Source organism: Leuresthes tenuis, unplaced genomic scaffold (assembly GCF_036924035.1).
Source record: "Leuresthes tenuis unplaced genomic scaffold, fLeuTen1.0.hap1 SCAF_14, whole genome shotgun sequence".
In the NCBI taxonomy this organism is placed as follows: Eukaryota; Metazoa; Chordata; class Actinopteri; order Atheriniformes; family Atherinopsidae; genus Leuresthes; species Leuresthes tenuis.
Window position 1 is genome coordinate 14645114 of NW_027325368.1, and position 13812 is coordinate 14658925.

Below are 13812 nucleotides of genomic sequence, written 5' to 3' on the forward strand. Positions count from 1 at the left end.
GCTTGAAAAAGTAGGGCACCCCCAATGTGTGCCTTGATCATCTCATTTGCACAAGAGAGGTTTATCAACACCAGTGACGCTCCAAATGATAATGTAGCATCATCAGTACTTTCAGCTGAGACTGCAAAAAACTGTCTTGTTTATAGACAATGAAAAAGAAATCCTATTGATGACATCATGGTGACGCTTAGCGGCAGCTTTTCCTTATAAGCGTCTCCAAGCATCCCTGTACCGTTAAAAAGGCAATGTGTAATGATTCTTCTCAGGAAAAATAATCAATATGCACTTTGCAGTGTCATTACATCAGTCACGCTATCTCCCACAGCACAGCAACAGCCTCAACACTTGTTATGATTTACTGACATCTCTCTGTAAGTTGTGAAATGACAGCCGCGTGTTACACAACTTCATTCAAATTTAAAGACAGGTATGTAGCGCCCCCCAGTGGCCACCGTTTGCCTTCACACAAAAACAATCCTTCAATAGTGGAGCCAAATTGAGGAGGAATTGGAACTCTTTGCTCAAGGCCATCTTGACATCATGTGTTAAAAGAAAAGCTACATTTTCTTGTCCTCCCCACAGATTTTCAGCCTCAGCCTGCCTCAGATTCTTACACCAGAGGTGTCATGAGCTGAGCTGAAACAATAAGAAGATTAACTGATTTGACGGATTAACAAATCCAGTTGATTTGTTCATATAACTTGCCTTTCCCTGTTTGTTTACTGAGACCTTGACAGGCGATTAGAAGTGCTGATGGGACATAACAAGCTTCACTTTGGCCACAGTGAAAGTGTGGTTGACATGATTTTCTATGATTTGATGCTCAAACAAAACATCTATTCAGGAAAACTACATTAATCAACAGTGACAGTAATCGTTAGTTGGTCAAGAAGCCATTTTTCTTGGTGTAAAGACAGGTGAGAATCAGCTCTGTTTGCACCATTTTATGCTTCGAGTCTTGTTGTTAACAACTCTGTACAGATCCAAGTAAATATACGTGGATGTATTTACGCACATACACATACATAACCACCAACCTCATGTTTTGCAGAAAGAGCTTTTTTTATTGATGTCTTTTGAAGGATTCACATTAGGGATGGCTATTTTAAATTAGAATCTTCACAAAAATATTTAATACTTCACATTTTCTTTTATAAGATTCCGCTTGAGTGCTACACAAATTAATACACACAGATAACACCAACAGTTCACAACAGAGTGTTTGCATTTCATTATATTTGGGCATGCAAAATTAGGCTCAGCACCTTCACTTGGCAAGGACCTGTACTTTGAGAGGAAACTGTCAGAAATAATTTCAGCGTATAAGGAAACGTGTGTGTCTGTTTAAAGGTGCTTCTTCTACGCCAAATATTTTTTTTAGATTTACATTTAAGCCATTTGCATGCATTGATAACACTCTGCTGTTGTGCACCGTTACATAGCCCTCATTAGATTGATCCTGATATTTCAGTCTAAGGCAACTATCCTTTGAAAGGAGATTAGGTTTGAAACAGGTCTCCTGTGACCAGTCAGGCGTATGACTGGCAAAAATACATCACAGTGATGGGGAGCAGATTCTTTTTTTTTTATTTTTAATCTGAATATTTAAACTGTTAAATTTCTTGGCTTCCCAGTGTGGTAAATACAAGATGCAGCTGAGTGAAATTAATGTGTTCACATTTGTAAAACATGTTCTGTCCCCAAAGCCCCACTTTCAATTCAAAAATGACTTTAAATTCGACATGACTTAAGGGTCCTCATGGCCTAAATTCCATTACATTTTGTAGGAAAAAGCTATAATGAGCATGAAAATTTTAGCTGTAGCTACCTTTGTACATGGCCAGAAGCTGTTGAGGCCATGGAGAGGAACATCATTTTCACAGTGTTATTATTGGCGTGATGACAGAAGCTACATCAAATTACAATAATTATGCATCAAAATCCAACGTGGCACACTTTTACATTTACATTTACAACAGAAGTACTGGCTTCAGCTTTGTGCCATCACATACTTGGGCCAAGAATTTAATCTCTGGTGAGAGAATATGGCTCTGGGACCCCTGTGACCTATAAAATCTCATGCCCCCAAAACAAGATCAGCACGGAGCATGGCACACAAAATTCCAAATGTCACTTGTCAAGATCTACTGCTGACCTTTCACATGTAATGTTTTCAGAATAAATCAATTATCTAAATTTTCAATAGAGCCCTCTGAAATCTCCCCCTGATAGTTACAACTAACCACAACAACAGAGAAAAAACAAATGCCTATGGCTTAGGACACTTTGATTTCTACATAAAATTGTTTATAATGCCCTATGTTCAAACTTCACACATCTTTAAGGGAACTGCACAAGAGAGGTAGGAACTTCAATTTCAAAACCTATGATCCAAAAATACTTGTATGTTTTATGAACATTGCATGCTAGGAACTTGTTGCACAGCAATAGTAAAATGAAATCCATATTGAAAACTGTTTTCACAACCAGACATATGGCACTAGGTAAACAAGAAAACACAATCACTCCCGGCGAGGCCTCGACTCAAAAGGATATTTACAAACTAGAACTCTGGCTTTGGAAGAGCTTCTGCCCTGCTAGGTGACACTTCTTCACGTGGCAGGTTAAGTCTCACCTCCCCATCCGCTGCTGCCGAGACCGAGTAGACTGCAGTGGCAGAAACACAAGAAGGACCGTCGGTCTCCATGGTGAAAATCTTGCAAGTTCCTGGCAGGGCTGCATCAGGAACCTCTATTACTGGGCTGGAGGCCCTAGATGATTCAAGGGAGGATGTGGGACTCAGCTGCACAGCTGTAGTGTCCTGCAGCGTGTGCTCGCTCGTCTCTATTTCAAATGCTGCCCCACCGGCCAGACCGCCCTGCCCCATCAATCCCATGCCCCTGCCACCCACCTTAGACCGTGAGCTGTTCGGAGGGGGGAGACGGCTGCACACACAACAGGCCCCGAAAAATGAGAAGGCCACCAGCAGCAGGATAGGCCCAATGATGATCCGGGGGTTAGCAGAAGGCACCAGTGTGCTGAAGGCGAACGCTTCCACCAAGGTGATGTTGAGTCCCACCAGCATGATGCATAGGCCACAGGCACAGCAGAGCGCGGGAGAGGGCAGGCCATGAGGGCGAGATTTCTTCTTCTTCTGGGCCTCCTTTGTAGACACAGAGGTGCCGCTGTTTATGTCAGTAATGACCATGGCTTCAACTCCAGGCCCTTTTTCTTCTAGCTTTTTCAGACACAGAATGAGAGAAAATAAACCCGTGCATTTAATACACTGCTCTTCCTCTCAGCACAAGAACTGATCAGCTATCTAGTGTAGTGTGAGCGCAAAGCAGCCTGTTTCCTCAGAGCAATCCATCACTGAACTCTGATCATTCATCACTGCACTGCTACTCCTTGAAATTACAAATACCAGGAGAGGCTGAAAACTGACATATACAATCATTATTGGTGAGAAAGAAGCGCAGAGCAGTGGCCCCCGTTTACTGAACGTGATTGCAACAGTTCAAACGAGTGTCACTTAGTACAGTGGTGAATTACACATTCTGGTAAATGGCCTGTGCAAATCAACACTTTTTTCTCGATTGAAATCCAGTTTAATAGTATGTAGAAATGCAGGACTTATGATTTAAAGCAGGTAGACAATGGCAAAACAAAAAGCTGCAAGTAGACAGAAATAATAGTAGCACTATCTATTAGGATATCAGTCTTTAATGAAAACTAAGCCTTACAGTGTTATATAAACAGTGTAACTGTCATTTTAAAAAAGTCCCCAGTGACGCTTAATAATTGAGCGTGTCTGATCATCACTTTGTTATTTTCTCCTGTTCTGCGAAGTTAAATGTGTTCAGTCTCCTTGTAGAGGCTGATTCAGGCCAGACAGGCCATTAGAAGATCTGAGTGCTAAAATGCAATCAGTTCATCTTTATCGTTCCAGTATCCACTCAGCCTAGTGCAGCTGAGATGCAGAACTGGGATATGAGACGGACACGGTTTTTTTGTGTGACTGTCAGTAAATCTATATGGAAACAGACCATAACAAACAAAGTGAAATGAGGCTTTGCCTGTGAATACACGTCCACTGCACTGATGTTACATTTCTAGTGAATTAAACCGTGAAAAATACAAATTTAAATTAGAATAACATCTTACCCTCTAGGTCGACATGTTGAAGGTCTTTTCATTACTTAATCTGTCGATTTTCACAGCGGCTCCAGCTTTAGTTGCGCGGTGTAATTACTGACAGGTTGAAAGGCTGCGTAAACACCAGACGAAGATTTTACGGCTTTCGTAGCCTTTTCAGTGCTGAGGGCACAAGTCATGGACGAAATTAATTCAGTGGCTCAGAAAACACAACACAAGGCGAGCCGACTGGTGTGGGATAAAAAAAAAAATCCAACAGGAGAGAGAAGATCACTTAGGTGAGACGGGATTTCCTCTGAGTTGACAAGAAGACGCACAAAGCGCTGCTCCTGATGTACCCCTGATGAGAGCCTGTTGTACCTGACAGGTCACCCCTGCAACAGAAACGGTGGAAAGCAGCTGGTGTATCCGACACATATCACCAGCAGGCGGTGTGAAGTCGTCATGTTTTAGTGTTTCATATCTGATGTGCGGCGCAGAGTGCACTCCGTCCTCTGAGGACCGCTGGATGCGACTCTCGCCTCCTCTTCACCGAACCATCCATCACCACCGTGCAGCTCAGTGCGTTTGCGTGTGTCCGTGTGCATGAGAGAGAGTGCGCAAGGGGGTGTTGAGGTGGTGATGAAGGTGAAGACTGTTGCTTTCTCTCAGCTGTTTGTAATTAGCCTATACGTGGTTTAGACCTCTGGTCCGGTAAGGTTTGCCATATTAGGTCAGGGTTTGGGGCGTGTATGAAGACCCAGATTCAGTGGGAGCACCCAGACTTGAATTAACGTGCTTGGGCAGGCATGGGGCACGGTTTAAGCTACACTGACCGACTGCCTCTTCTGACCTACTGGATTCGGTCCACTAAGGCAACAAATTCCCAATCACTGTCTTTGCCCTGTTTTCAGATAAACATTCAAATAGTATAGACCACTTTATAAAAGGGTATTCCAATAAAGATTGTTGGCCTTGTCTTCCTTGTGCTGATGAGCAATTAAAAGACAACTAATATAACTTGAGAGAATAAGTTTATAATGAACCCTGATTGACTGGAATACCTTTTTTTTATTTTTTTTTTTAACTAAATAAGCATTGGATGTAGCAGGATGATTTTCACCTGGCTGAAAATGGTCAACCTTATGACTATGCATGTTATGTCTTTCATGAAAACATGCAGTATTGATTGCCTTTACACACCCCGAATGACGTACGGTTGGGCGTTCCTCATGGGCCCATCTGTGATTTAAATTCATTGACACAGAGGGGTTGTGGTGAGTGGTGTTATAAACACAGCTCGGCATTATTTAGCCTCACAGCATGTTCGTCTTTTAGTCAGGCCACAGCCTCGCTGCTTCCCATGCAGCAGCCGCCTTCCCTGTGCTGCCCTGAATATCAGTGTATTATGTATCACGGTGGGGTGCAGGTCACCGTGTGCATGCAAAAAATGTGGCTGTTTGCGTGCACACAGGCACGCATTTGCTTTGCTCAAGCAAGTGAACTCGGGCTGAATGATATCAGCATCCCATCATCACATGATAACGCCTTAATTTGGTTACTGTGAGATGAGCTGCACACAAGTTGGATAATTGGGCTTATTGTGCTTCAATCAGTGTGAGGAGGGAAGGCAAAAGTCCAACAATAAACAGAATTGAATCTTCATAGGTTTATTAGACTGCGTGATGTAGATACGATGAGGCGATCTCAACCACAGTTTCGATCAAAGAACAATTTGTACAGGGGAAAAAAAAGGTTTGGTCAGGCATGTCACACGATGACGTCACGGCAGGTCTTGATCAGACTGCTTCAGTTTCCGTCTCGATAAGACATCTGGCAAGTCCTGCAACAGACCAGTGCGTGAGTCACACAAGATAAGGGTGTTTTGAGCGTGTCAGCATGTGACAGAGCTGGAAAAGCTCAGCTAAAACCAAACAGGAAGAATAACTCAAATTCAGAAGAAAACTTGTCTGAAGAACTGTTCAACATGTTTTCCTTGATTTTGTGACTACATGTTTTGCTTCATTGTCCATAAGTCATGCAGTCTGTGAAGTAAGTCTCATTGATTTTCAGAGAGTTATGGAGTATACGTTACCATAGAAACAGCTTTTCCTACGTGTCCCCTTAAAATGATTTCTTCTTATGTTAGGTTATTTTGTGTGTTTTTTTACCGACACTTTTGCCATGATAAACAAGTCTTCAACTTTCAAAAATAAGAAAAATCCCAATAATGATAAATGTGATGCCCACCTGTCTTGGTTAGTCAACAGTACAAACGGGTATGCCACTCTAGAGACTAAACTGTTAGAAGAAATACATGTCTTCCATTAAAGAGACTTATTTCAATTGCATATAGATCTTTTTATCATTTGTTGTTGAATCCATCATAAGCATAGCACAGGTAACAGCCTATTAAAAACAAGATCCGGTGAAATAGTGCCAATATTAGCAACAGTTCTTAATATGAGCTGCTAAAAACCTCGGCAAAAAACACAAAGGAATAGAGCCGATATGTGACAGAAGAACGTGAATTATCAACCAGCCAGCGGCCATCTTGTTCTGTAAGTTTTAACAACTTGACCCGGTTCAACTCATGACTCGCAATAAGATTGAGCCTAAAAGAGAGATTAGCAGCCTGCCAGCTGTCTATGCAGTTGCAAATGAGGGAGATGTTGAAGTATTTGATATTGAAATTGCGAGTCAAGTCCTAAAATCATTAAATGTGGGACTTTCAGTATTTTACTTGTAGTCTATGTTCTATTGTGAATAACATATTGGTTTATGAGATTTTCAAAACATTACATTGAGTTTTTATCTGCATTTTATCTTCATTTAAGTGTCTGCTTTTCTTGGAATTGGAGCTGTACATCCCTAAGGACAGAAAAAATTTATTGTCACAAATTCATACTTTTGATGTGAAAAGCTAGATCAATAACTGTATACTGAGAAAAATCATTATAATGTTAGTGGTAAACAAACTTCACAATATTACTACAATAGTTGTACAACTACTGTCCTTCTGACACGACAAATACATCCTTCTTCATTCTATGGCTCTGCCTGAACATGTAGCACTATTAATCCGAATTTATGATGCAGCTGTCAGAGGTTGCTTGGGCTTCAGAGCTCCCGTGTGCTCTGTTAAGAGCTTTTACTTGGTGACCTGTTCTCATCAAACATCTCTACCCATAAACTATAATTTTCAATTCATTTTGTATCAATTACCTCGGGAAGACAGATTAAAGCTCTCCTCTCCACTGGATCAATTTGGTAATTGTTCATTCCCAAAGGGAAAAAATTACATCTCCGAGAAAAGATAAAGATTAAGTCTTAAAGGAGGCTTTGTTCTTTTATGGGTGATTGTGTTCTGTACCCCTGTTTACAGTATGTGTTTGTATGCATATATATGTACTTTTATATGGCCATGTATATCTGTACATACAAAAAACGAATACATTTTTGGTCACGATATCACATCCACTTTTCTACTGTGATAAAATGAGAACAAACAGCGAAATCACATTAATTGTACATGAACATGAATCACAGAATATAGACAGTGGTGGGTTCATACCCTTCATCTGGGCTGGGTTCAGCCATTGGTCCGCCTTCCACAAAGGTTCCCAAACGACTCTTAGAACGTTCCAGTTGGATTTGACTCTGGATTTGAGTCCCTGGAGAGATCACAAGAGCACATATAGCACAGGCTACAACACTAAGTTTGACCCTACATGTTTCACTGGCCTTTATGTCTCAGAAGTGTTTTGCACCATGAACTGTGGCCGAGAAAATAAAATCTCACACATTATGATCATCTGTTATCACAGCCATGTTGTGAAGTCTCTGAATCCAGAGACACATTATTACTCAACAAATATTTGCTATTCTCTACACATATTACACAACAAACTGCAGTTTTTACTTTTATTCAGTACGACATTATTTGCCAAAAAAAGCCCATTGTTACTTTCTTCTGGACAGGAGACTTCAGAACAAGGGAGAGAGGATGTTTTTAGAATATACAATTTGGAGAGGCAAGTTATTTTTCAATTTAGTGTGGTGGTGGGGTTAAGACCTATGAAATATTAAAACAGTGATTAAGAACTCACACACTGTCACTTACAGGAGTTGACTACTTGCTCTCCAGTGTAACTATAGGTGTCAGATATTTTTATTTTTTAATCAGAAATGAAGGGACTTGATGAATCCGTGCTGAGAACCTTCAAATGTTATCTGCCACTCTTCTGGGGCATTATTTCCACTCACCCTCTCGTCTTAGTGTCTCAGCTGGTTGCTCAGAAGCAGGATTAGCTGCTGTGGGGTGCACTCTGAAGTTTCCTGAGACGATAAAAAGGCAGATTGTTTCTTGGCTAGAATAATGGAGCCCTTTATTAATGTGGTGAGCAAACCTATGTATGACATTGAGCAACTTACCAAAGGATGGAAGGATGTGGTTGATGTTCAGCCAGGCTTTTATAAAGGGATAGATTGATATGAGCAGGCCTGGAAAGCATAGAGTGTAAATCATTTTAATCAATGGTGTGAAAGTACTTGATAACACGCTTATTGAAGTTTTTGTTTTTTCTTAAGAAATAAAGTTTTAATGCTTTCAACACCCGTGAGCCACACCAGAAGATAGAAAAAGCTCCTAATTGTAGAGGCCCCCCATGCACTCCTTCGGCACACTTTATCTTTGACACACTGATGAGCAATAAGATTGCTTGATGAAATGTCAAATCCCAAACTGTAATCCAAGCCTTCAGAATATGTTCAGTGTACCAGATGTGCGCATGTGATGTTTCTTCTCGTTCTAATCAAAGTACAAAGTAATATTGAACTGTAGGGCTTGTGAGCCTTTCAGCGGCCCTGCGCTCCAATTCAGTGCGGTTATTGATTTCCCTTATAAGTCTGAAGAGCTGGCGTTACAGCTTGGCAGCTCCTGAGGGTGGCTGTGATGCATGTCTGTGCTTAAAATGTCGTGAAACTGCAGAAGGAGTGAAAACAATCTGCCGAGAACTCTCTGTTCATACTCATTAGTCAGCCTGTGTGTTGGAGGCGGCATGCCACACAAGCCCCCAAAACACATAATTAGATGCTGCTCAGCCGCACAAATGCTACCAGAGTGAAAGTCTCTGTCACGCTGAGTTTTGATCTGCAAATTTATGTGCACGTTGGGAGGAGAAATTAATTATTGAACGCTGATCAAATCATCAGTGAGAATGTATTTCACATTAACTATGTATGCCTGCTGATGCTGTCTTTCACAGATCAAAAACGCTGCCCTTTGCGCTCTCGAGGAAACCAGTTAAGAAGAGCCTTTATCTTGGCAACGCAGCTCCTCTTGCTATCAGCTGGTTCTGGTTACACTGTTGTATCAGATGAAGGCAGGATGGAAAATGTCACAGGCCACAGATCTAGACATTTCTTTTTGATAAACATTCATCAGTTCACCTGCCAAATAGTGTGCACTCATCAAAACATATGGCACTCACTCCTTTTTCAGTCATTTTTTGTGCATATCTTTGCAGTGCAAAGGTTTCGAGTGATGCCTGGGCTTCAGAGAGCACATTTACATGGCAATGAACACACATATGGCAAAATTACACAGAAAAATGCAGTGCACCTTCACGTATTCACTAACATTGTAGGCTTGTGAGGGCAGGAACATTTTGAGTTAAGTTTTGAATGTAGACACCAGGGACCTCAGGTTAGAGGGTCGTTTGTTTCAGAGATCTGGACCGCTAAAAGTAGTCTTAGCAGTTGTGGATTTAATTGTGGGAGCAACTAAAAGACCTGAATCTGATGACCTGAGAGATTTGATCTGGTTATACAGTGAGTTATACTCGTACGAATCTTTCCTGTGAGTAATGCTTTAAAGCTGTATGTGACACCAAAAAGCAACGCTGTCTGTAGTGGGCTGCTGAAAAAGCGGACATCTCGCACAGAATTTAGCAGATTAAACACTGCTTCCAAAAGCCAGGGATATCCAGGGACCCAAAACTGGAACATATGGAACATATGAATCCACTATTACAGCTACACTAACAAATCTTTCAACGATATATACTTTTTTAGTAATCAGGAAAATTTGGAATTTGGAAGCTCAAAACCAACCACAAGTTATTTCCCTTTAATCCATGAGTGGGCGGTTCCGAAAAATTTCACTGACACTCACCGAGACCTCCGGCTCCTAAGAAGATTCCTCCGACAGCATCAGCATCGCATTCCCTGGACACACCAATGATGATGCAGCCGGCCACGATGCTGAGAAGGGCCGACCCCACCCGTAGCCCATGATACTCCCCAACGCTGACAGGGTTCATTCAGCAGGTGGAGGGCCCCACCTGCCAGACTCACTCACTCACTCACACACACACACACAGACACACGTACACACACATGCAGTTATTATCCCTTACACTGTACTCTGCTTCAGCTTTGGCCCTCAGAGGCAACATTACTGGCAACCTCACTGTCATCTGCCCAAACCTCACCCCCTCCCTGTCTTTCACTCTCTCTGACACAGTAACACTTTCTCTGGAAGCGCCTCCATCTCAATGCTCTGCTTCTCAAGACGTCTCATGCATCTTTAAAGTGGAGCTCTGGTTTCCATTGCCACCGAAGATTAGAAAACTTGGAGCGCTGACTTGTATGACTGAGACTCATGCGACAAATCTTATCACAATCCTCTACCTACATGCACTGGCATCATGTGTCATGATTCACATAGTGGGTGCCTGGAGTGTAATTTAGAAAAGAAATATCATCGTGTGGCTGTGATGATATATTCAATGCATTAAGAGCACCATAGAGACACAAGAGAGAGAAAAAAAGAGAAAAAAAACCCCGCCATGATTAGAGAGACAGAGAAAGACTGCAAGCAGCTTGTGTGATTTGTCTGTGAGCTTGAAGGGAATGTGTAATGAAAGGTTCAATGATGGGAGCCTGAGGCCATCAACAAAGTCATGCAGTTGCCATAGGAATAGCATATCCATGGCAACGGAGTGAAAATGAGGGTAAGGAGGATTAACACCAGTGAATAGGGTAACAAATTATTTTACAGTATTGGGTGGAGGAGAAACAGAGACACATTTCTTTCTTGAAAAATAAAATGTTTCTATCTTTCTCCAGAGCCACGCCTGCATTCATTATTAAACAATGTCACTTGTATGGCACGCGTTACCAAGAGAGCGAGTACTGATTATCTTATGACAAGCTTTATGGTTTGTGACCCTTTTAAATTAAGCTAACTTGTAGCTCCTTGTCAATTGTCATTCACATTTGCAAATAAAATACAGTCAGCCAAAAGAGGTAGTCACAGTTACATTTTCCTTTAGAATAAATTCTGCTTTTCCAATACAACTGACAAGCTTTGTAAGTCTCCATGCAGCTCTGCCAACAAAATAGTTTAAATAATAATATAAATAAATAATTAGCAATCTAATAGTACACCCAACATTTTTCATCCTACATAAATGACCATCCTTATGGAATTTATCATTCATCAACATTAGATGATTCACATTTCTGAAGATAGTTCAGAATTAAAGTGCCTCCAGTACAGCTCCCGATAAATTTTTGTTGTTACTGTAATAGTTATTAGAATGAAGGGCTATTATCACATCTCATATTGGGCTAAAGTAAACTTTATGAGTGTGGTGGAAAAATGTACAAGGAACATCTTTGTGACAGAAAAGAAATTTGCAGTCTTATTATTTGCTGAGACCGTTTCTGTGGTACTAACGTATGATACACAAATCGGTGGCTGGCCTCTATCACAGCTTCCCCTCATGCTACCAAGTGTGGGAGGCTGAGCTCATGTAACCATGAAAGTTAGTTTATTATACAAATATACCTTGCTAGTGTAGCTTGGAGATAATAACAAACATTTATAAGCAAGACATTGTGTTCAACACCTTAATACAAATTAATGCAAACTAGTTACTGTTCACTTTTATAGACACAAATACTTCCTTGAATGACATATATTGAAGTACACGCCCAAGTGATTATCACATCGTCCAGTATACACTTTTTTCCCGTGAAATTATAGTTCAGACCATCACAAAAAATTTAAAACACAAAAGAATTGCGTTGGCCGGGAATCGAACCCGGGTCAACTGCTTGGAAGGCAGCTATGCTAACCACTATACCACCAACGCTCACGACACAGTGCACAATCAGAAAATGTGAAACTACATTCAGACTACATGGTTGTTGATCAGAGGCATTTTGGACTTGTAAAAGTATGTAAAATCAATTTGTGCATGCGTAAAAAAGTTTTGTGCATGTTCATCGGATTTAATTTTACACATGCACAAAATATTCCCACAGATTTAAGTTTTTCTCACCCTTATTTGATCCCATGATATTATATTTCTTTTTTTCTTATGTGGCACAAAATGTTCACATACTAGGTTCACTTCAGTATAATTGCTTCTATTTTGCTTAGATGAAGAGAAAACAAAATGGGTGCTTAAAACTTGTGTGGCCCGTACGGGGATCGAACCCGCGACCTTGGCGTTATTAGCACCACGCTCTAACCAACTGAGCTAACCGGCCTATGTTGAAATAGAAAAAGAAGAGATTTTTTCCAAATGCAATATTTATCGCCACAATTATGAATATTTCTCAGCTAATAATAAAAGTTTTGTGGAGAGTACAATATGCTATGCTGCTTAGACAGAAGAGGCTTCTTTACACAGCTCTACTGTAACACGAAGAGACACTGGAGGTCCTTATGAGTCAAATCTAATCTATTAAAACGTTTTCGCACATTTCATTATTTCACGCCGTCATAATCTCCTGTGTTCCACGTCACATTTCAGACCTCGTGGCGCAACGGTAGCGCGTCTGACTCCAGATCAGAAGGTTGCGTGTTCAAATCACGTCGGGGTCAAGTGGTTTCTTTTTATATTTTTTATTTATCGTGGTAGAAAACCCTCTTTCAATAAAGACAACCTGTCCTGGGGAAGTAAAATGTTAGTCTTAAGCCCAGGTTATCAAAAATATTTTGTGTACAAATATTCTATCTAAATATATCTATATCTATATATCTATATATAAATAGATATATATAGATATATGTAATATAATGTTTTGGATGTGTGTGGTTGTTTGTCTCGTTTCTCTTTGTGTGGCCCTGTGTTGGTGACCTGTACATGGTGTACCCCGCCTCTCGCCCGATGACGCTGGGAGGATAGGCTCCAGCCCCCCCGAAACCCGACCGACGGATTTAGCGGGTATAGAGAAAAGATGGATGTTTTGGAGTGGGGTAGTACTTTCTGTAGTGAATCAATTTTTACCACAGTGGAAAAATTTAAGACAGTTAAGATATAATTATTTAGAAAAACAGGGCTCGTCCGGGATTTGAACCCGGGACCTCTCGCACCCTAAGCGAGAATCATACCCCTAGACCAACGAGCCACTTGCACCACGCTGACATAAGCACTGACAAGATCAATAGAGATTGCACATCTGTTTGTCGTGTCTAAATATTGCATATAAGAAACATTATTCTGCTATGAGAGCTACATGTAGCTATAGTAGTTCCACAATGTTGCAAAATTAGCTAAGCTCTAGTTTGTTATCTTATTAGCTTGCTGAAGATATTTGTAGTTAATAAACTGAACGTTATTTGTATTTCAAGAGGTTTGTTTAACCATTTGAAAAGTGTGA

The 13812-nt window shown here is 40.9% G+C and overlaps 2 protein-coding genes and 4 non-coding genes across 6 annotated transcripts; 1 reads left to right on the plus strand and 5 right to left on the minus strand.

Moving 5' to 3' along the window:
* Positions 1 to 1156: 1156 nt before the first annotated feature.
* tmem275a (transmembrane protein 275a) lies at positions 1157 to 4692 on the minus strand. Its single transcript, XM_072364458.1, has 2 exons — positions 4165 to 4692; positions 1157 to 3238 (listed from the first exon to the last, which is right to left on the minus strand). The coding sequence occupies exon 2, from the start codon at positions 3206 to 3208 to the stop codon at positions 2564 to 2566; it is 645 nt and encodes a 214-aa protein (XP_072220559.1). The 5' UTR covers positions 3209 to 3238; positions 4165 to 4692; the 3' UTR covers positions 1157 to 2563.
* A 1251-nt stretch (positions 4693 to 5943) lies between these two features.
* On the minus strand, positions 5944 to 10483 carry kncn (kinocilin). The gene is made up of 5 exons (XM_072362963.1): positions 10310 to 10483; positions 8569 to 8637; positions 8401 to 8472; positions 7709 to 7808; positions 5944 to 5977 (listed from the first exon to the last, which is right to left on the minus strand). Exons 1-5 carry the CDS (start codon positions 10455 to 10457, stop codon positions 5944 to 5946), a joined length of 423 nt encoding a protein of 140 aa, XP_072219064.1. The 5' UTR covers positions 10458 to 10483.
* A 1741-nt stretch (positions 10484 to 12224) lies between these two features.
* On the minus strand, positions 12225 to 12296 carry trnag-ucc (transfer RNA glycine (anticodon UCC)). Its single transcript has one exon. It is a non-coding gene; the product is annotated as a tRNA-Gly (tRNA).
* Positions 12297 to 12622: 326 nt separating this feature from the next.
* On the minus strand, positions 12623 to 12696 carry trnai-aau (transfer RNA isoleucine (anticodon AAU)). Its single transcript has one exon. It is a non-coding gene; the product is annotated as a tRNA-Ile (tRNA).
* Positions 12697 to 12961: 265 nt separating this feature from the next.
* Positions 12962 to 13033, plus strand: trnaw-cca (transfer RNA tryptophan (anticodon CCA)). Its single transcript has one exon. It is a non-coding gene; the product is annotated as a tRNA-Trp (tRNA).
* A 455-nt stretch (positions 13034 to 13488) lies between these two features.
* trnap-agg (transfer RNA proline (anticodon AGG)) lies at positions 13489 to 13560 on the minus strand. The gene has a single exon. It is a non-coding gene; the product is annotated as a tRNA-Pro (tRNA).
* Between the last annotated feature and the right edge of the window lie 252 nt (positions 13561 to 13812).

What these genes read in the sequence shown, in the direction of transcription:
- tmem275a (XM_072364458.1), bottom strand. Translation starts at nt 3,208, where the DNA reads ATGGTCATTACTGACATAAACAGCGGCACCTCTGTGTCTACAAAGGAG.
- kncn (XM_072362963.1), bottom strand. Translation starts at nt 10,457, where the DNA reads ATGAACCCTGTCAGCGTTGGGGAGTATCATGGGCTACGGGTGGGGTCG. An exon ending in CCACATCCTTCCATCCTTTG is followed by an intron (nt 8,473 to 8,568) that starts GTAAGTTGCTCA and finishes TTATCGTCTCAG; the next exon opens with GAAACTTCAGAGTGCACCCC. An exon ending in GAACCCAGCCCAGATGAAGG is followed by an intron (nt 5,978 to 7,708) that starts GTATGAACCCAC and finishes GGTCTGTTGCAG; the next exon opens with GACTTGCCAGATGTCTTATC.